The 23,406-nt window shown below is 44.1% G+C and overlaps 1 protein-coding gene across 8 annotated transcripts in view; it reads right to left on the bottom strand.

Annotated features, from left to right (window-relative positions):
- LOC119174139 (neprilysin-1) overlaps positions 1-23,406 on the bottom strand; it is a 140,922-nt gene that overhangs the window by 46,319 nt on the left and 71,197 nt on the right. For 4 of the 8 annotated variants that reach the window (XM_075896167.1, XM_075896165.1, XM_075896166.1 and 1 more), the window contains exon 2: positions 1,464-1,560. In XM_075896167.1, the coding sequence (XP_075752282.1) occupies positions 1,464-1,560 (97 nt within the window). Of the gene's footprint in view, positions 1-1,183; positions 1,313-1,463; positions 1,561-6,334; positions 6,540-23,406 lie in introns of those variants that run through there. The other 4 variants (XM_075896171.1, XM_075896170.1, XM_037424955.2 and 1 more) reach the window with 4 other exon arrangements.

The raw sequence follows: 23,406 nt of genomic DNA, 5'->3' as shown, positions 1-23,406 counted from the left end.
CTCTCGGGTATAGTATTCACCATCTCGCTGCCTCCGCATCTGTGCGAATACGTGCTTAGTGGGTTCCACGGGCCGCTTTGCCGGACGTTGTCAAAGATGGTTTGGCAAACCATGCTTAACTTATACCGCACCCGCTACCGAATTTTCCCGAGCGCGCTCAAGGACAGATGCACCAGGAGAAAGAAAGCCTTTGACGTTCCACACGCACCTCCGTGTGGATCAGACCTCGCTGGTGATTTAACCCACTGAGAGGAGGTTGCGTTGCGGAGGCTTCGTGTTGAGGTTGCGCTTACCACATCCGTGACCACCCTTTGGCCGCAAAAGTACCAAGGCCATCATGGCACATCGTGCCCACCTTGCGAGGTCCCAATCGAGGATGTAACTGCCTCCCACTTACTGTGCACTGCACTGGTCTACCATTAAGCTATTGTGGTCACCTTCGTGCAACAGCTAGGTCTCAGGCCTGGCCGACCACCCGACTTTGACCTTTGCATACAGGGATCTCACCACTGCTCTCTACTCGGCTTTCTAAACAAGGCAAACCTGTACGTGCATCTTTGAATGAAAAAATAGTAAGGGCAGACTTTCGAAATAAAAAGCAGGACATTGCTATCGCATCACTCCTAAAGGCGAAGCTTTAGGGTCCCCAATTTTTATTTATTTATCTATTGGTGTATTTGTTTATTTATTTTCATACAACAATCTCCCGGGGGCATTATAGAGAGGTTCGCAAAACATTTGTAGCTCTCTATATACAAAAGATAGTTACGCGTGCCAACTGCTCACCATTTATGTTTTGTAGCAAATCTTTCAAGAAACTTCTGACCAGTCAAAACGCCGAATTTATATTTTCCGCGTTCTGCTCTGCACCCTTTAACCACGAGTATTCGAAAAAGTGGTTGGGTAAAATGAAGAATGAAAAGGAAAGAAAGAGAGCGAAACCAACGCTCTCGATTTAAGGAGGCGGGGAAGAGCTGCTAACAGAAACCTCGCCTGCCCTCAATTCACACGGACATACTTCTCGGCGGAAACCCAGTCGGTCGGTGTGGCACTTGGTACAGAACGAACACGCACAATCTTCAAGAAAACGCACGCACGCACTGGAATCAGTAGGGATCACACACATAAACCCGTAACGATGCTTACAATAGGCCACAATGTTCGCCAGGGTATAGCCACTCACGTGTTGGTTTGTCGCCATGACCAGATCTAGTGGGTGACAGTAGTGCAGCCACGCAAGTCAAACGACGACGATAATCCAGCCGCTTGCAAGCGCGGCACATGCACTGGGCTCATCTGAGCAGTGGCTCACCTATGGCATCGTAAAAATAAAAAGAACAGCATACGCGTATATCAACGCTCGTAGAGGTGCTGAGAGATAAGCCTGGCTGCGCTCGTACGTTGTGCGAAGAGGGGGAGGTAGCAAAGGAGAGAGGCACCTTCCTATTCTGTTCTCATCTCACCTTTGCCCAGGTCGACAGATTAGATAAGGCCTTCAGCGCTGACTCCCTCACGTACATTCCTGGGGTCCTCTTCTGGGAAGTGAGCTCGCTTCTCACACTGCGACAAAAACACGCAAAAAAGGTGTTATCAAAGCATTATTCTTCCGGAGTGCAACTGTATAATAGTATTTCTTTAGATGTATATGTATCATCATTATAGAAAGAGCTTATGCCTCAAAACATATTGTATGCCGTAGTTCGCAAATATTTGCATTCACCGGATAAATTGTTGTAATTGTACCGAATGTGCAGGTATGGGCTTCCTTTTAAATGTAATATTCTAGCATCCTATGGTTCCAAAATTTCTTATTCGTCAGCATATCTCCTCCTACACACCTAGACAACTGTTTCGATCACCACCACAAAGAAGGCGATTACCACCACAAAGAATTAAGGAATAAAAAAATAGTTTTGTTTAATGGGTTTCGACCTGGTTGCCCCCGGTCCGAAGGCAAGTGTCTTATCCACCGCTCTATACACACACTGTTTTTAGTCTTCGCAATGCATCATCATACAAAAATAAAGTAAAAGTCGTCAGCCTGCTTCATAATTATCATTATTATTTATGGTAAATACTCCTAACCCCAATGCTTGAGATTTTCGCCGGGTTGTGAAAAACCTATAACAGGGTTCTTAACACACACAATGGATTCCGACAATACAAAATATTTGAACTTACAATAACAACGTGAAATGCTTAATTCTACACTATAAAACAATGTGCAGACAAGCCTTTGGTAGTACAAAATACATCAGGGTTACAGTTCGGGAAAAAGAAGGACGTTTAAAACAGTGTTCTTCGATTTCAATGTCACAAACGTATACGAATGATGTAGTCTTGTAGAGTACCCTCTGTAAAATTAAAAATAGTCACATGTTTGGCTTTGTGACAAAGTCTTGGCAATTCAAACAGGAAAATATGGCGAGCGATTTTAAGGCGAGCTTTGGTTTAGCAAGTGATGCATTAAGATTTCTTACGTTTACATGTGTGCCTTTCCACTTCCCTTCCTTATCTCTCATTCTCTCTTCCTTGCTTTTCTGTCTTCCTCCACCCTTTTCCAATGCAAGCTAGCAAATCAGATAGTAGCTTTCGGTTAACCTCCTTGCCTTTCCACATCTTATATATATATATGTAAATTTCTCTCTCTTACGTTTACATAATCCGCCAAAAAATCAGCATATCCACGGAGTGAAAGATGATGAGTGGAGTGAAGCTTTCGACCACCCATCCGTCAATCTGTCTCTTTTTCTGTCTGTGTCCATGCGTCTGTCTGTCTGTTCATACGTCCATCCGTGCGTATGTCTGTATCTTCGTTTCTATCCCACTAGAGCACGCATCGGGCGGATAGACGCTTCGCCCCACTCATCATCATTCACTCCGTAGATATGGTGCCTACGCCGAATGGAAGGACAAGGACGACCGACCAGATGATTGTATAAGGAGCCACCCCTAATACTTCAATCCATAGAGGCCGTTCTGTTTAAGACTGAAAAACACCTACTGTATTCGTGACGCATTTCTAAGAAAAATGGTTGGCGGCGCGTATACGAAGGTGCTCGTGGTGCTTCGCTGTAGGCGGTTTGAGTTGATTGTCGGTAAATAAGACGCGTTGACTGCAGCCTTATGGTATTATATATAACCTCCACCTTCACAATAATACATGAAACCGGATTTACGTTCCTAGTATGTGCGTGAAAAGCGTGATTTGCCCATCAATGGGCCACTGGCCTTCGGTCACAGTCATGTTGTGCACGGTGCTCAATTCTTTAGATATGAAGCATTCTATCTATGGTTGAGCTCAATCCGGGTGCGGAATGACCACCTTTAGGGAGGCACGCGCACCTCTTCCCTTCTCTCCTCTCCTACGCTGCTCCTCTCGTCTCGCAACACCGACACAGGCAGCATCTGCTAGCCTAGGCTCTCTCTCCTCTTGGTATCCCTCACAGCCGCACTTACACACCCTCTGAGCATGCGCGTACCCTCCTTCTCCTCTCCTACCCTCACCCTCTCTCACCTCGCAAAGCCGATGCGCGAAGCGTCGGCTAAAAAATGTTTAGATAATCATTTTGACGACGAAAATACAAAGCTAGTATTTATTTGATTCATTATGAGCATTAAACTCATGAAACACTGGTGTCGGCGATTTTATAAGGAAGATTTTGCTATCTTATTAGCAAAAGACACATGTTTATCCGGTGAATGGTTGGTTTGTTGGGTGAAACTAGGAAGCGCTTACGCGATTCTAATAGGTATAATTTTGCCTTAACAATAATACTACAACACAAAGGCTTCGACCAAGACGACTTGATAATATTGTGCAGCTCACTCCTGAATGGAGCTCGGGACAGATGCTGAATACAGTGCAATTCGGAAAGACCGAGGCAAAAGGAGAAGAGTTGTACGTATTCTTTAAAAAAAATCATTGCATATAATGAGGATGCCTGACTTGTGCGCGTTCAATGCTTATTCTGCGAAATTTACTACGAAAAAGTCAAGTACGTGAAAGCGGTAACGTATGGGCCTTTTAATTCTATTGTTGCTGTGTTCTAATCGTTAAAACGTGTTTATTTGAATCTTAAGCCTGGTGACAAAGCTATTTTAGTGGACGAGTTTTATTGGCTTAGTATCGACTGGCCCGACTCCTCACTTACTAAGCAGAATGATCAGTTACCAAAACAAATGCTAAACGTTGTGCTTATATACGATCCATTACCAATTATGGAAAACTTTACTAAAATTCAAGAAAATCGCAAATCAGTGTCAGATTTTTCCCTACTGAACGATTCCGTTAGTGCTAAAAGCTTTTTCGTTGTAGTTCCGGGAATTTTCGAATACGAAATCGCATTGCTTATTCCTAAAGATAGGCAACTGAACAATAAAAGGGAAATTTCTTCGTTCCTTAATTTCTTCCTCGCTCATGATGTATCAATAGTCGTCCAGCTATCCTTTGACTTCAACAATTTCGGCAACAACATACACCACGTTTGGGGCGAATCCAAACGTATTGTAACTGAAAGTAATGGGCATTGTGAGCCCAAGATTCTTTCTCTACGGGACAATCTGTAATCTTCGGTTGCTGTCAATCTGCCGTCGGAACACACATTTCACGCTCCCAATATACCAGTGTGGTTGTCCACAAGGAGTAAAAAAATGTTTCTACCCTTGGAAGTCAACTTTCACTGAGAAGAGGCATTTTACTGATTCGTGGCCTATTTCGGAATGACGCCCCTAATGTGGGGCACCCTGTGTTTTCGACGTGTGTACCAGACTACCTTCAGTGGGCTGTAGGCGTACAGTTTCTTAAAATTAACTAGAGGAGACTCTGGCACTGCGATCGTTCAGCGACTATGGGAATTTTGGGTAATACATAAATTTGCCTAGTCTTCATGCTTGCGGGCTTTGAACGTACTTGTGCCCTTGTTTATTGCTGTGTTTTTGTTTTGTTTCGATTGAAAGAACAAACTGTCTAGAACTTCGTGACAATTTGAATTCGTGAGCCCAAAATGTTCAACTGTTGAAGCGTAACTGCTGAAAATTTGTCGATTGCTGTTTCGTGACAAAGTAGCTCCAAGCCACACGAAGCCATGCGGAGCCGGAAGTACGAATACTAGGCAAATGCATGTACTACTCATCATTCCCATGCTCGCTGAAGCACCATGCCACTCCCATAGACATTATAGCATCAGAGTTCCCGCTAGTGTATTTATAGACAACTCTACGGTTGTGCCGCAAAGGCAAACAGCAATGCCAGTAATCCTTCCACACTCAAGCAGTCGCTGAAATGACTGCTGTCATGAAAATCCGGTGCAGGTTTATCCAGCGTTAAATGGCATCGTCAAATGTCCCGTTTCAAGCACTGTATATAATCACGTGTACTTCATTTATACCAGGGCGATGAATACAATGTGACTTTACACCAAGAAAGCATCGGTTCTGATTTTGCTTTGGGCCAATTGTTTTGCCATTGTTTGAAATTATGGACTAGTTTTAAAGCAGGTTTAACCACCCTAGCTTTTACGGAAACATCAAGACAATTTGAAAACGAGAATATCCTGATATGTTTTAAAATACAGCGGATATACTGGCTCTTTAACAATGAAAAATGTAATCACTTGCTCGCAAATATCGTGCACCGAACGCTTGTGATAATGTTAGTTATAATCTTGTCAGCGGGAGGAAAAACAAAGCGGCAAAATGAATATCTCATTTTTTTTTCTGTGTCCATACCGTTTTGTAGTATATACACGAGAAAGGTGGTCATCTAACGACAAGCCCACAGCCAGGTTTTTCCATAGTTGAAGAATATCACTGTCAGTGCTTTTATCAAAGAAATAGCTATTAGGCCTGTGCAATGAAATACTAAGCATATTTATAGCAATGTATGTTCTTTGTATTGTGGTGGTGATCAAATTATCTTCAATGGCAGCTCCATACTGTTTTGAATAAAGTCTATGACAGGCGTCCCACGATTCAGCGTTATTCAGTGTAACAGCCACTGTGCCCAAGATATCCCTATCATGACTTGCTGAAATAAAAAGCTGAAACAGTGCTTCGAGATGAAATACCAGCGAGAAAACAATGTACGCATAAAAGAAGGCAACAGGTTCGTGTGTTATCGCTATGCCACTTTTCGAAGCACCAACTAGCCCGAAAGGCCTTGTTGACAGGACAAAGTTGTGCTAACTCGGCTAACTATCGACATTCTTGCTAGAATTCTGCATCCATGCTAGAGAGATAGAACATAACTATCACTTTATTTATAGCACAGCACGCTCTGAGTGGTCGTTAATTTCACGTCGTTGACGTAAACGAATAAACGAAGGGAACTCACATTGACAATGCCACGTAATCCAGCGACTTAAGTGGTACCAGCCGATAATATGTTACACTCTGATGCCTCCCGCAATGTACTGTAACACCTGGTGTTTCCACGAATGATGGAGAGGCAGCCTTTCGCAGGAAACATGATGGCGCTCACGTCTCCCACGCAAACGCTGCCTCAGCAGCCTCACGAAGGCTCAAGGGTCACGGTTGTTTTCCAGCGCGTTTATTTCGTCCTTGTTTCGGTCAGCTCCACAAACCACGTGTTCCTTGCAGCCGTTTTCTGGGTACACGCATGAAAAGCTTTGAGAATGCCTGCGCTACTTCTCGCTACATTTTTATCAAATCAAGTAGCCTTTCACAAACAAACGTAAGCAACAAGGTTCATATGCATGGTCGCTTGCGCTTACACCAAACACGTCACTTGCAGCATGGACGTGTGCGGGGTTGGCTGGGTTTCTCTACCAAAAGGGGAGGGAGAGGCAAAGGTTCAATGCAGCGTCTTCACCCCACCCCTTCGAACTAAATGTATGAGGCAGCTGTCGCCCCTCCCACTCTCTAAGTGTGGCGGCCGCCACACTGAAACTCCTCTCCCAACCCGTGCGTACGCTTATGGCTGGCAGTGACGTCCAGCGTAGCATCTTCTCCTTTTTTTCTAATAATGATTATGTAAATGAATATGGGCACTTCATTGGTGATTGCATTATTTACCTCCCTGTCTCTCCTTCCATCCATCTTTCCTTTGTGTGCGCATAACAACCATTATTATTATTATTATTATTATTATTATTATTATTATTATTATTATTATTATTATTATTATTACTATTATTATTAGGGCGGGCGTTAAAAATTCTACAAGTCATCTATCGTCTGCAAAGTCGGTTTTTACGACGAAGTAGAAGTGCTCTGCCGCTGCGATAGCCACACCGACCAATACACAATCATAATGCCGATAAATAAACTAACAAGCCGACAACAATTCGTATTTATTATTGAACACAACGAGGCAAGTTTTCTTTATAGGGAATTCGTGGGGTATGCTAGCCTATCATGGCATAGTCATGTTTTTTTGGAATCAATAAGTAAAAGGTGACGTCTAATAATTTATATCCTCAAATGTCGCTGATGTTATCGAACCTGAAAGTGCTATAGGCTCGCAAAAAAGGTCTTCACGTTGCTGCCTCGGACCGAAAATTCCCATTAATAAGTGACGAACAATAAAGTGACACAAAAGAGGAAAACAATTGCTATGCTTTTAGTAAATTGTCCTTGCACAGTTTCAACATCACCAACCACACTCACCGCGAGAAGACGCATGTTAAGCGATAAAACATGCAAAATGAAAAGGCGGGCGGCGGTGCCACCTCGAAATTCCTGCACCAAATGCGATAGCGTCAAAAATTTTGCCCATCGCTACTGAGGCCTGCGAAACACCTAAAAGATAAAAATGGAGCACAATGTCAGCTGATAGCGCCAGAAACTTATCAAAATTCGGAGCAGTTCATAAATACAATGTCGGAGAAGTATGATAACTTCACTTTGAAATTCCAACCATCAAGCATGCATAACTGATGTCTGGAATTTCAAAGTGAACGTAAAAAAATAATCTCCTGTAATAATGAAGTGATGACGGAAAGATTAACGACATTTGAGTTCCTAGGCAACACTTTATCAACATAAACCAATTCTTTGTTTTACTTTCAGTGCCCTTTAAATAAAATACAGGAAGCATTGCGGCAGTATCTTGTAATGTAGAGAGACAAGGAACCCCGCCAAGCTCGAGCGAGCAGCATTGTACCCTTGCATGTGATGTTCTGAGCTCTCTTCTTTCATGCTGTACGCAAGTCGACTGAAATTTCCACATTTGCTTTCACAGTACAACGTAAAAATCCTAGGCAGCCAATGCGTTGCTTGTTATAAGGATTGGGGACGGGCGAAAAAGTGTCACACACATTAACTGAACAGTGAGAACTCCGCTCGTATATTCCCCTCGACTTGGCGTTTTCCAAGATAGAGCCGTAACGTGCGTTTTAAAATGAGCGCCATTTCCGCACGGTTCTTTCTCCGTAGTTATCTATACGCGTAGTTTCGTCACTTCCTCGACCCGAGAACTTTCTATCTGACGTAACAGAAAGGCTGCGTTTCATGCGAGCCGGCTGCGCGCAGTTTTGATGTCGCTGTCCACATCCGCCTATGAATATCACCGCTTACGTGGTACTTATGGGATCTCTTTACAAAAAAAAAAAAAAACAGTGTATGCCACAAACTGTGTTAACCTACATCTTTCTTGTATGAACAACCATGCATGTTGTAGCAAGTAATTTAAATGGTTCATGAGCTTTAGTTGATTAGTCTCTTCAGTGCCGGTTTAGCTGCGGCAAAATACTTTCGGGCCGACATAGGTTGGCCTAAGAAGACGACGGGGGTTGAACGATCATGGTGTCTTTATCAATGCGTGCATTGTATAGAAGAGAACCGTGAGTATAGTCACATGATAACCAAAAATAGACCCAAGTACTGGCGGCGTTTGACGATTGCCTGGTGAGGATACATTCGTGCGTGCATCAAGGCAGAGATTTCGTGGCGTGAATCCATAAAAATCAAAAGAGAATACATGCAGCTTGCTAGGGCAGCCATTTTGTTTCCATAAATGTTGTAAGTTTTTTGTTTAGTTATATAAAATATCAATCACACCTTGAAATCAAATTGAAAAATAAGAACTGTTGTTGTTTAATGTCCGCAAACAACCATATTGTAACGAGAGACACCGTAGTGAAGGGCTATAGAAATCTCGACCACCTGGGTTTCCTTCGATTGCACTTACTAAGCACACAAGCCTCAAGCAATTTCGTCTCCATCGAAATTGCGGCCGCCGTGACCTGGTTTCAATACTGTGATCTGCTGACCAGCAGCCGAGTGGCTTAGCCACTAGACTACCGCGGCGGGCTCCACAATCACAGCCAGAATCACAACCACAGTCAAAGCCGCAGCGCAATCCACAGCGAATCGAACGGTTGCAGCATACAGAGCCAACATTGACTGACTCAACGACAGCCCTGTTTAACCACGCCATGCCTGAAAACGACAAGCACATCCCTACGACGATACAATCTTTTATGGAAACCATATTTATGCTTTTGAAAAAGCTAAATATTTCGCCAGCCCAAGCAGCCCTGACACTGCTAGAAGTTCTCAATCGAGTGTTTTCAGCGCTTTACTAGTCCCCACGAATTGCCCAAGACCCTCTCCAAGGCCGCCATTTCCCTGTCACACGTTTGAATGCTGAAATCATATAGGTCAGACAAGTTCCCGGCCTTAGTGACTGACTGACTGTACAGATTTGTATGAGAAGTGATCCCCTTCTCTCTCCTCTTCCTCTTTTTAATCCTCAACCCCCTATCCCCAGCGCAGGGTAGCAAACCGGACGCTTATCTGGTTAACCTCCCTGCCTTTCTTCTTGGTTCTTCCTTCCTTCAAACTGAAAAAAAAAATGAATATATGAGCCCAGCTCGCGTAACTGTATTATTCTATTCAGCCCTCTCCGAAGCCGATCAAACGGCAGTTGTGATTCCAACGGTCTCACACGGCTGAGAGGTATTCAACACCGGTATGCTACAAAAAAGTCATTTAAAAAGTTGAACGTGCTAAACTACACTTGCAAACGAAGTCTGTACCCCGAGCACAAGGGGGGCACTGAGCAACTTGCCCCCTTCCCCTCATGATTTACGCCACTGGAGTACTCTTCCTAAGGAGTCATGCTCAGTACATGTTCTACGTGGAGGCAAGATCACGGCGAACAACACGGTTGAAACATCCCAACAGAGAGTGTAAGCAAACGCGGGGTAAACGGTACACTTGTCCGAAGAGTAGAGCAATATAATACTGTGACGTAACCAAAACAAGCCTCACCACATCGTAATCGAGGTCAAAAGTCTCCTTGGCGAATGACTGCGGCGTCTTTCCTTTTTCCTACGACGATAAACTCAAAAATACACTCGAACGAAGCTCCCAAAGGGAGATATGAGTGGAGGCGAGTGGCGAACGTGTCGTTACATGAAATATAAGGAGGTGAGGGAGTGTGGCCAAGCATGCGTCCCCTGTAAAACAGCGTTGAAGTTTCCCAGTCAGCCTTCTCCTCTCCTGAGTATCCGCGGTTGTACCGCCCACTTTTTATTTTTACCACTGAGTTTAGGTGAGTCATCGTCATTGTAAAATAGTACAGGACGCTCCGAATGGGGGCCGGACGGGTCCCGTCGTGACCCGTTTCCCGCTTCCTAGCTGCGAGAACCCTCGAAACGGCACACGGCAGGTTTTCTTGCTCCCCACTTGACAAAAAAAAGCAAGAAAAAAGAGAAACACTAGGTAAAAAAAGCCAGCTGCACATGGCCGCAGTATGCTCGTGTAAAGAGAGAGAGCATGGAGACGTTTTGGCCCCTCGGGCACTTGCAACAATGCCACTGGCCAACGGCCTAGTACTTGTGAGGAGGTCACCTATCCCCTCCCTCCCGCGAGGCTCCCTTGTAGTATGCCATCTCAGCTGACCTTGCACCATCTAGCCGGCAGCCGCAAGGCGGCAAGTGTCCCCTTCCCTCTGGAAGAGGGAAGGGGACGACCTTGCTGAAATCCTTGTCTTGATTGCGTAAGCATGGATTCTGATGGATCAGTAATGATGCGGAAATAATCCTTCAGAAAGACATGCATGCTCGCAAATGTTTTTTTTTTTTTCAAAGTCCGGTTGGCGACGAAATGAAAACCGGAGGGGAAACCATAAGCCCTTTATTTGAAACTTCTAGCTACACATACCAGCTGCTTTCTACAGAGATACGCCTCTTATCGTGGCACCAATTTAAAATACCCTTTTCGTAGAACGCTTTGGCCACTGGCCTGTGCCTTGAACTAGTTTACGCTGGTACGCAGCTCACTCTCCGAGTCAAACACACGTTTTCTTAGCCCCTGTGTCCTGTAAGCATAGAGATGGCAATCAGGGTGACATAAGTCTGGTGTGCATTGAGGGTGATTGAACACGTCCCGCCGAAAACACTGCAGAACCTTATCTGTTGCAGTAGCGCTGTGCGGCCACGCATAGAAGGACGGTGGCCTATGACAACGTTGCTGTTCGCTTTGTTCTGAATTGCTCTTCGTAGACATTGGAGAATGAGACGTTTAGCGAAGCTGTAGTGAGGGTCGGGACAGGTTCGACGAATTCAATCTAGAATACCCCGTTTTCATTCCTGAACACTGTAGATACATACACAAGAGAACTTTGAGCTAATCGTTTGGTCACGTTAGTGACCTCACAGTGCTGATAAGACAAAGGCCAAAGAAGCACACGTCCTGTCATCCTTCTCTGGCCCCGGTATTGTCAGCGCTATGGGTTCATTGCACCAACATACACACCTCTTGCAAGATAAAGTCCGCTTTAACTTACTTGCTTCAGGAGAACCAAAATTTTTCCCCTGTTTGGATCACATTTTCATTACTTCAGTTTTGAAATGGGCCCATGTCTCGGTCTGTTGTCACAAGCCTGACAAAACAATCTTCTCACAGCGCTGCAGATACGTTGAAGTGGCATTCATTCGCCGCGTTATGTGATGTCTGCTCAGCATTCTGGGAATCCGCTGAGAACAGGGTTTGCGGTGCTGTAGTCAGTCATTCGCGATTATATCGACAGTCGGCCACAAAATTTAGGCTAACGAGTCACTCGGCACAAGCTCTGTGACTCGATAGTTTTTTTCGAATCGCTTGATCCACTATGGCTGAAAATGATTTATGACACCCGCTTCATTCCCCATCCATTCATGAAATCTGTGCCGTTCAGATTATACCCACTCATCAATGAATTTCCGCTGCAATGCACCCATCAGCACGTATACGCACATGACACTTCGCGGTAAACTATTATCAGAGGCATGTCGGCATGCTCGCTGCGTGCTCTGAACTGAGAGCTGCGACCTCGTGAAGAACGCGTGTAGATACAGTAGACAGATAGCGCAACATATATACGCATTGCGTCATCGCATTTTCACTTTGGTTAACTCGGCTGCAATGAGCCAATCGTAACACTTGCTTCGAAGCAACAAAGAACCTAACATTCAATCTAGCAACGCTCATGTAAGCAGAAAAACGAAAGAAAAAAAAATAACTCTACTGAACTATCATTCATTTAGAGCACCTAATGCTTGCTAAAGACGATGCGACGATAAGTTAACTTTCGCTTTGCAAGAGTCGCTGTTTGACTTGTTAGTGACGACGACGAAGGGCTATGCAATAAACAGTATATCAGTACTTCAATTGATCGGTTAAAAATGATTCAGGTTATGTGTGGTCTGGCGTTTTGTCTTTGTGGCAAGTGATAGAAACGGGGTGGTCAGTGATGTCCGTCTTAACGCATCGTACTTACTGATAGTTTTTGAAGAACTGACCGTATTGGTGAACGGTATGTGTAGAAATACACAAAATATAAAACACATCACACATAATGACAATAGAAGCTCTTTTTACGATCGGCTAGTTGTGAGTGAGTGTTTTTTATCAAGAATAATTCTGATGTCTTTAAGAGCAGCATTAATGCATCAGCCAGACTGACCAAGACATCGCTGAAGCCTTTCACATTGCAAGGTGTGCAGAGTCAATGCATAAGTCAAGCATCAGTTGCGCTGGCTGATAAGAAATTCACATTTCCGAGCGCAGCTTTACTGTTACTTTGAACTGGATGTTGTGGAATCTCGCCTGCAAGTTACTGTCGTGATGCGTGTAAAACTTTCGTTTTATCTAGCACATGCCCTCTTGAGTTAGCCAGGGTTTACATATATGTATGTGTGCTTTCTTTTGCACCAATATTCTCGGTTGTCAATTCACGCCCGTTTGCCCTCTTTCCGTAATTAAGCACTCATGTATTCTGTGTATGCTGAATTCTTTCGAAATTTATTCCTATGACCCGGCCAACTCTCTGTATTTTTTCATGCTAACGTTAAGTGATCCACTTAAATTGAAGAAACCCTAACGCATGGGTGACCACTGCTGTTTCCGAAACTTCTAATATGTAATCGCATGTTGTATTCTTGAAGGCTAGACACACCAGAGATTTCTGCATTTGATCAATTTTATGAAGTGACTGGAATATTAGACTACCACATTTGTAAATTTCTTAGCATATTTTTGTTCAGCTTGTACAGCAATAACTGTGGAATTTGTAACCTTACCTTGGGGTTATGTGGATAATCATAAAGCGTCATTATTACGCCCTTTATGCTCAAACCTGTGGAATAAGGTTGTTTAGCTGACATTGTTTTGCTATCAATTGTCCGAATTAAACACAAGCTTACATCCTTGGTGTACGCTCTACCTCTGAAGCATGTATGGCCATCTCTACTCTTTATTTTGTTTCCCCAAGAAGATTAGCTATATCTATAATAGCGCGCTAGTGGAGCCCAACAAACTGCCGATTGAAGCGAAGGGCATAAAAAATTGTTGGCAACCATGACGAAAAAACATGCAGCGTTGATTGAAGCGGTCACTTCGCATAAGCAGTTAAACAGAGTGTGCGTTTAATTTGCTTTTTTTCTTCCTTTTGATTCTTGCATGCGTAATGCTATTGTCCGATTACTCGTTCGAATTAGTTTCTTTTCGTTCTTTTTTTTTCGCGAATTTCTACGCACTTATCAACGATCTAGAACATCATCGGAAACAGGCAACGCTGCATGATGCCGCTGGACAGCAGTTTTCACATTCCATTGTAACACTACGCTTAAATATTAGTCACCTTCATTCCACACCGCATTGCTACTGTTAAGTGGAATTCAAGTGCCCTTATAGTGGACTTTCTACGCGTTTTTCGAGCTCAGCAAGCCCGATTGTCGGGTGCGGCCATTCACCGCAAAAGGCCCACTCGGTAGCCGGCACTTTGGAGACTTCCGCTATTCTAGGTCTCCCTAAGCGAAGTGCCAAATGTGAGCTCCCACGGTGCACTGGTAGCAAGTCGTCAGAAAATCTAATATTTTTTATAAGTTATATCATCCAGAATCATGCTCTGTTAAGTAGATTACCTCCTGGTTTGGTTCAACCCTGTTTAGATTTGCATACCTGTTCTTTTTTTTGTACTTATTTTGCTTGTCATATCGTGTGCTCCATCCCAACTTTCATCTTCTTCCCTTCGGCGCAGACTGTGGCGCTGAACTTTGCTCATTGAATCTCATGCACTGGCAGTGTTCGGCGGTACAGTATCTGAACAGACAGGAAGACTAGATGAAGGCCCCCGCGGACCTGACTCGAGAGCTCCAGTTCCTGGCGGTGCGGACGGTCCGCGAACGAACGGAGGGGCACAACCTCTCTCTTCCAGCATGGGACTTGCCAACAGATGAGTACGGACGCACTCCGTAGGACGCCGTGCCTAGTTTCTCAAGACTTTGATAAAGTTTTTCGCTTGCTTGATTCGCTTGTTTCTTACATATGCTGGAATACAGTGTACGAAATAATTTTTAGGCAAATTTAGGGTGTCCTCGTAATCTAATGTGTTCTCGCTAATCTAAATATTTCCTAGAGTTCTACGTGCCAGAACAACGATATCATTACGAGTCACTTCTTAAGGGGGTGCTCCAGATTTATTTTTAAGTTGTGAGATTCGGGTGCTCCGAATTTATTTTTACGTTGTGAGATTCTTTAAGGTGCGCTGACATTGCACCGTACATGGGCCTGTATCATTACGCCTGTGTTTAAACTTGAATGTGTACCGGGCAACCGCCATGCACCCGGCACGGTTGTCTAGTGGTTACGGTGCAAGACTGCTCAGCGTGCAGGTCACGGGATCGAATCCCGGCCGCAGCGGCTGCAATTTAAATGGAGGCGGAAATGCTTCGGGCCCGTGTGCTTAAATTTAGGTGCACGCTCAAGAGACCCAGGTGGTCGACACTTCCGTAGCCCTCCACCATGACGACTCTCATAATGAAATACCGGTTTCACGACCTAAAACACCATATATTATCATTAATATTATTATTATTATTATTATCATTCAAATTTATTTTGCGTAACCCCGCAAGCAGGCGGAAACGTTAGCAAAAAATTGACATTGACAGCCACCTGTTTGTAACATAAAGCCACAAACCGGTACTGTGCTCTGGCTTTATGTACTGGGATCATCTTTATTATCATTAGCCTGACTACACGCACTCCTGTCCTATATTTCGCCAATCAACCAGGCCCTGGTGCCACGTTATACCTGCGAACTTCCTGATCTCATCTGCCCACCTAACCTTCTGTCTCCCCCTAAACCACTTGCCTTCTGTTTGAATCCAGTCAGTTAATTACCCTTAGTGACTAGTGGTTATCCTACCTACGTGCTACGCGCCCAGCCCATGTCCATTTATTTTTCTTGATTTCACCTATAATATCTTTAACCCTGGTTGGTTCCCTCACCCATTCTGCTCTCTTCTTTTCTCTTAAGGTTACCCCTATAATTTTCCTTTCCATGACTCTCTGCGTTGTCAATTTAGGTTCATCCATATTTCTAAGCTTCCAGAATTTTCCTCCACACCAATGTACCAGTGAGATGCAGCTGTTATATGCAGCTGGTATAGCTTGCTATAATCAGTATCACAGTGTCATCTGCCTTATGCTATTATACAACAACACGAACTAAATCAAGCTCGTCATCAATAAATATTTGAACTGGTGCATGAAAGAAGCGAAAGTGCGTGACAGAACACATTGCACGTTTTAAGAGACATGGTTTGGGACCACAACTTTGTTGTTATCTGTAAGGCACGAATGTTATATGCCTACGTGGCATGATCGATGCCGACGTGACTGTAGCCAATAGCTCCGAGCTCAGGGTATAAGATTGGTTACGTGCGAACTTGAGCCAATCAAAATCTTCGCATGCCTACGGCTGCTCCCCGCAGTCCACAAGTTACACATCGGCAACAAAGATCAACGGCACCTTATAAGAACCGCAAAAGCAAGCAGAGACCCGAAGAAAAACTAATAATAAATTGTGGGAGCGCAAACATTGCTACTGTATGTACAGCTGCTTACTCATGCGAAAGAATAGGGATAGTAAGGTGGCTTTATATGGATGAAAAGGGTCATCACCCTTCGTCATAAGAATCTCTGGCTTCATTCTCTGCAGCATGGCGTTCGATCTTTTTCGAGAAGCGTGCCCACCGGAGCCAAGCTTGACAAGCCTAATTTCCTTCTCCAAAGCCATTTTCAAAAGCTCAGCTGGGCGTCCTTGAACAGGCCACGACGTATGCTCCCTACAGGCGGCCACAGCAAACACTTCCCGAAAGAGCGGGTGCCTTGGTCGGCCCGTGAAGAGCACGCCAAGGTTCGACAGTCCGCCGCCTCTTTTTGTTCCCCACTCGCTAAATTGCACCCATAGTCTATTATGGCGACCAACCCTTGTCTGGTTAAATGGCTCCATCCCCGTCAACCGCTAATAACTCGCCCCGGGCAAAGGCAACAACAAGGCCGCTTCGCATGCCAGAATCGCCGTGTTTCGTATCCTTTGGTAGTGATGTCCGGTTGCCGCCTGTCACGACAGAACATGCCCGGACCTGCACCTTCCCGTCAGGCAGTTAGCCCGCCTTCCTAATAAGTGGGGGATACGTGCACCACTTCTTGCAACGAGACGGGGGAAAATTAAGCTTTTTAGGAGATTCTGGCTAGTCTTGCACTGCGGAGGCTAGAGGTATGTCCCTTTTGCAGGAGCACGCTCTGACAAATTCAGTTCTGCAAAATCAGAGTGCGTTCTGTCAAAATTATTTCAATGGGATTTGCAAATTTTTTACATCGGTGTTCTTCGCATTTTAAATTTTTTCGGTTATGATGTTGGTTTTATGTAGTGTTATGTCAAGAAAAGCTGCTGCTGACCCTTGTATTTGGTTAGTTTGTATGCTTTGTACTAGAAGTATTATTATTATTATTATTATTATTATTATTATTATTATTATTATTATTATTATTATTATTATTATTATTATTATTATTATTATTATTAGTCGCTGTAGCAGTTTCGGTTGCATGTGCAAGAACGTGCATATGGAGAAGTCCCGAAATTTCTACAGCATTTAGTTGTTTATTAACGTATATAGGCACACTAGCCCCTAACATATCGCATTCATACTAACGCGATTCCCGCGCCCAGGGTCGAGCCGGCGTCTTTCAAGTTAGCAGCCCAGCACAGTGACAACTGCACCAGGGCGGCGGCCCCTTCTCTACGGGTCAGTCAGCTCTTATTTGGCTGAGAGGAGCGGAAGCGTGGGCGAAGTTGTAGGACATTACCGGATAACTCCCCAGCTCTGAAAACAAGGAGAAATAAATAAAAGAGAAGACACCACGAGCGCTGACCTGAAACTGAATTATAATATGTTTTTTTTGTAATACATTGAGTTTCAACTAAGCGCTCGTAGCATCTGATATTGTTAGTCTGTCCTTGTTTTCGGCGCTGGAGAGTTATGCCGCGATGGCTAAGAAGCTTAGTTGCCTAAGCATAAATCATCATTGCACGGCCGTCAATATGTACGCACATGAGTTGCGGCCTCTAATTCTTCTAAAAAGAGAAGCTTTGCGCTTATGCCTTGGCCTTCCCAAAACAGTTGCCAACAATGTGTTGTATCTCGAATCGAGGGTCCCTCCGCTCTCTTGTAGAATTCGCCTTCTGACTGTTTAGACATTCTTAAGAATTTATGAATCACCATTAAGACATCCAGAAACAGCCTTTATTTCCATTCCGGAATCATTTTTTACTGCTAGATGGCCGTGCTTTCACACGCCACAAATTATATTCGTGCAAAATTTACTGGAGCCTCTAAACGTACGTATATGCGACATAATGCCAAATCACTTCCCCATAATATTTTGGATGGTGTACTACAAAATCACCTGCGCCGTATTACAACGAACGTTATTATTACTACAGACGCATCGCAATACAATGAAAAGTCAGGGGTTGGTATTTTCAGCCCGATTTTAAATTGCATTTATTCCCTTCGACTACTCGATTTCATACCCGTTTTTGTGGCTGAGTTTCTGGCAGTAGTGCTCGTCTTATGCAAATTAGATACAGCAATTACATCAGCTGTCATAATAACAGATTCCCTATCTCTCTGTGCGGCACTTTCTGTTGGTGCTGATAATCACGTAACGAAGGCGTTCCGTGCACTAGTACCTGCGCATTTGAGAAAAGTACGATTAGTTTGGGTGCTTGGACATAAAGGTTTGTTTCTAAATGAAACAGCCGATTCCTTAGCTAAGTCGTCAATCAGCGAACCAATTCTACCGCTCTGTCCATCATCCGCTTATGTGACTGCTGCTCGATTCCACAGACGTACGCTTCTGCAAGTAATTAAAGGTTCAGCACTAACAAACTGTACAGAATATCGCCATTTATTATATTCCTGGCGAAGAGACTTTTGCCGCACTCGAAAACAAGAAGTAGCTATCACAAGGCTGCGTTGCCGGGTACCAAATCTAAATTTCTATAAACACAGGTCTGCTCAGGCACCTTCGCCACTGTGCGCAATCTGTGATGAACTGGAAACAATAGAACATTTCTTTTTGACCTGCAGGCAGTTTAACACATTACGAAAAACCTTATTAGAAATGCCTTTACGTGGTATTGGTACGGACTTATCTCTGCCTGTCATTTTGCCTTTTGGAGCTTCCATTTCTGGTTTCTCTAATGCGACAGTATGCGCGGCCATCCGCGACTATATTGATGAAACTAATAGGTTTACTAATTAACCAGTTTCATTATCTTAACATGTTCACATAATTATATACGTATAAAATCAGATTATTGCTCTATTCTAAGAATAAATTCGTTTATGGAAATATTTGTATGCATTACATTAAGCACCACACTTTCCTAGGCTATCGGTAATCTTTCTGCTATACCTCCATCATTCGAAATCTGAACAGTAAATTTTAAAACCACTCGATTCTTGGCCAATCCCCCACAGTGGGTATGCGCCACTAGCAATAGGAGAACAACAACAATAATAATAACAAAACGCTGTTATGGGAAGAACTGCCGCTCAATTTTGGGTGTCGTGGAATGAACTGACTCCTTAAAGCAGTAATAAGTAATTTTCACTTTATTGCCCCAACTGTAATTTGCGAGCTATCAAAATTATACGGCATATGCTAATGTGGTAAACGATATGTAAAAGTCCGACAAAAAACAAAGCTGACCGTGTCAAATAGACATTTTTAATTACACGTTTTACATCTTTGGGTGGTCCATGTATATTATCAACATTACTTTTGGTGTTTCCGAGGAGCATTTCATTGTTCAAAATCTTCAGTGGGTATGTCGCAAGAAAAAAATCACAAGGTTTGCCCTTCTTCCTTCTGACGGGTCAATGGATAGCGAAGTGGGTAGGGGGGAAGGTAGAAGTTAGTTGTCACGATCATTCCCTAACAGCGAAACTTTCGACTCGGCTTTCCCTCTTACAGCATTCACAAGAAACATCATCATCGGGCTGGCGTGCGCTTCCTTTGTCAAAGCTTCACAGAAAACACCGAGATCAAAATAGATAGATAGATAGATAGATAGATAGATAGATAGATAGATAGATAGATAGATAGATAGATAGATAGATAGATAGATAGATAGATAGATAGATAGATAGATAGATGCAGAAAGAAAGAGAGATTAGGAAGGAAGAGGATAGGAACTTGACGTAGTAACACGTAATACTAGTCTCGTATAGCATGCTCCCACCGAAACAAAAAAAAAAAGAATGTTTAGTATTAGTCACGACTCACGCGGCATGTTCTCGCCACATCGATAATGTTTAAGTGAGGCAGGGACATGAGCTTGTAAAGACATCTACTTTCTCAGGCACAACAGCAGCTACGCCGTTGGTTTCAGTCTTGCAGCATTGGTGCAAGCTACGCCACTTTTTTTTTTTTTCATCTTGAATCCACTTCGCTTCAGTGCATAATTCAAGCTGCCTGTGCCAGGATTGCTTTGCGCTTCACTGATTGTCGCATGTCTGAAGAAACTGAATGTAACAATTGAATAAACAACATCCAAGAAGCTAAATAGCAGCACCGAAATCAGAACATACAAGAAGAGTCACCGCTTTGAAACGAAAGCCGACGGTTGAGAGAATCGCTTTATTGATGGATATGCGGAGTTTAACGTCCCAAAATCACCATCTGATTATGTGAGACACCGTAGCGGGGGGCTCCGGAAGTTCGAACGTTCTTGAACGTGCAACCAATTTTGAGCACATGGTCCTACAGCGTTTTCACCTCCGTCGAAAATGCAGCCGCCACGCAGCCGGAATTTGATACCGCGACCAGCGGGTCAGCAGCCGAGTACCTTAGCGACTAGACCACCGTGGCGGGGCAGGTCATTTCACATGAAGGACTCCTGTGGGCTACGCTTCGAACGCTATATATGCAGAATGTTCGTGTTTTAGCTTTTTTAAAGCAGTACAGATTTCGCAATAAAAAAAGCGTGACAGTAAGGGTGTCGTCTTCGTACACCAACGCCGCGTCATGATCTAAAAACGTAGCCACAGCTACAATTACTCTCTAGTGGCTAATTACCAATTGATTCAATGTTAAACTTTTTAATCTCTGACTTATGGGCAGAAGTTTATCATAGCTTGTTTAAGTACGGGAGAATTAGGAACATACCTATTGCGCGTAATCCATGTTGCGTGTTTGATCCCTGCCGGCGGGAAGTTTTCTTTTCGTCCACTTTACTCTCTTCCCATCTTTGTTACCATTGCCAGAATGCACTTAAATCGGCACAATCAAAGTTTTGTTTTTACATTTTTGCAGGGCACTAAGTCGGTCTAGGTGGTTTACATTCAATTTAAATGTTTATTAACTGCGCTAATGAACACACACGAAGACAAGTGAAAGACGGGATGCGCGCAGGCGCAGCTTCAAGACTGGGCGTCTAATGCTTCGATGTATATAGGTCATGTTTCAACCGATCAACCTTCATTTATGAATTCAGCTGTGTTCTGTTTTTCACTCGTGTTTGTACGTGTCCAACGGGGCAGTTAATAGGGCTTGAAAGTGAACAATTATGCTTTCCTTCATTTCATTGTCTCCCGGTTTTCATTTATTGTGTTAGCAAAATGTTGTTTTTTACATTTCACACTGAAATCTTTCACACTATCACACTGAAAACGCCGCGTATTCGAAGAAAAAAGAAAAAAATGTTCAAGGTCACGAGGCGCAAGTGACGTTTTTTGTTTGCCCCTCTCATCCCTCTATTCTCAGCTTCCAGCGCTTCCGTCGGGACGAGAGAAGAGAGAATGTGATTGCAGCTTGTGACAAATCTTTGGAACTCCACTCGTACTGGACAGATTCTTAAAATTTTTGCCGTGTTAAATTTGTGACGCAATACGCTTTTATAGTGAATTAATTCCATGGTTATTCAAAAATGTGTTTCAGGGTCCCTTTAACGCCAATTTCCCCAGATAGAATTCAATTGATATGGGGGGTGTAACGTCCCTAAACCACCATTAGATTATGAGAGACACCATAGCGGAGGGCTCCGAAAGTTTAGACCACCTGGTGTTCTTTAACGTGCACTCAAATCTGAGCACACGGGCCCACAACATTTCCGCCTCCATCAGAAATGCAGCCGCCGCAGCCGGGATTGGATCCCGCGACCAGCGGGTCAGCAGCCGAGTACCTTGGCCACTAGACCACCACGGCGGGGCCAGATGGAACTCGACTGCACTAACGAAGTTACAAAAGTCACACGTTACCTCGCACATATTTTTAGGATGACTAGAAGGCAAAAAGTTGTATTCCTGTCTAGCTAACCCAATGTAGTGATGCTCTCCCGACCTCCTGAATTCTTTCTGCCCCCAACGAGTTCTTTTTTTTTTTTTTTGCATTGGCTCCGAGATCCAAGACAATGGGAGCTATGAGCACCTATAGTACTGTAATGCAGCATTTCTGGGATCCGCGCACCTTCGTTCGTATGATAATGCCATGCATGACGTCCCGCATTTTTGAGCCATGTGACGCCACCTTAGGATCATGTCATCACGGGATATTTTGTAACATTCGCGCTGATGCTGTTGTCAGTTAACAGATTTCATGAAGCAGACAAGGCTATGGCCTTATTACGCCACTAAGAGGCTTATCGTATACCCTCTCTATTATACTCTGATTGTGTGTAGCGACGGTACGACGCCGTTGACGTGGCCCCGTTTAGACAGAAGCTGCTCCCGTAGTTCGGAGTGACAGGTGGAAGCGAGACTAGCGCGAAACAGGCTGGAGTCGCGTTGAATGCCCTTGCATTCCAGTACTATGGCAGATGTATAGCGCCTCCATGCGGGAAACATGAATAACAAAAACACTAAACTAGCATCCGGTTTGTACCGCATTGTTGCGGGGCGGATTTCGCGGCCGTCTCTTCGTTTGAAATGAGTTCAAGAACTTATTTATTTTCTTCCTTCCCCCTTTTCCCCTTTTTTACCCGAAGGACCTTTTTTTTTTGTAAACACATACCTTGTTCTGTCTTGCGTCCCTTACACAGAGAAATTGACCGCTTCTCCCGCAAGAATGTCAGATTGTTTTGGTATTTCGCCATGCGACGCGTAGGAAGGCATTGAAAGACCTTGAGCATGAGGTTATACACCCACGAAATATACTTCCACGTAACACTTCGCTATTCCTGAAAGAGGCTCGTAGATGTGATGCTTGTGATCATTGTCCTTGTGATCAGGTCGCGTGAACAATGTGTCATCCTTTGACTCGAACCCAAGCATGGGCTGTGATTCCGCTGTGAATTACGAAAACACAGTGGAGAGGGCCGCGCTACAGCCACAGTAGCGACGCGTAACTGCTCATTTAAACTCCTGCTTCGCTGGTGCTGTATACGAAAACACAGCTGATGGCGTGTCACCGACAGTGCGGGCTGATTAGGCCTCCTTAAGAAGATCGGAGAAAGCTTAAGTGTTCGTCGCGCTCACCGGCTTCCTGACAACTCTCCAATATTCGCCCACTGCGATCCATTTGCTACAAATGAATTTGGCAGTAATGGTAGCGGCCTCGATGCAGGCGCTGTTGTCACTCCGTGGCATCGCGGCAGACAGT

Source organism: Rhipicephalus microplus, chromosome 5 (genome assembly GCF_043290135.1).
Source record: "Rhipicephalus microplus isolate Deutch F79 chromosome 5, USDA_Rmic, whole genome shotgun sequence".
Taxonomy (NCBI): Eukaryota; Metazoa; Arthropoda; class Arachnida; order Ixodida; family Ixodidae; genus Rhipicephalus; species Rhipicephalus microplus.
This window is presented reverse-complemented; position numbering and strand designations above follow the sequence as displayed.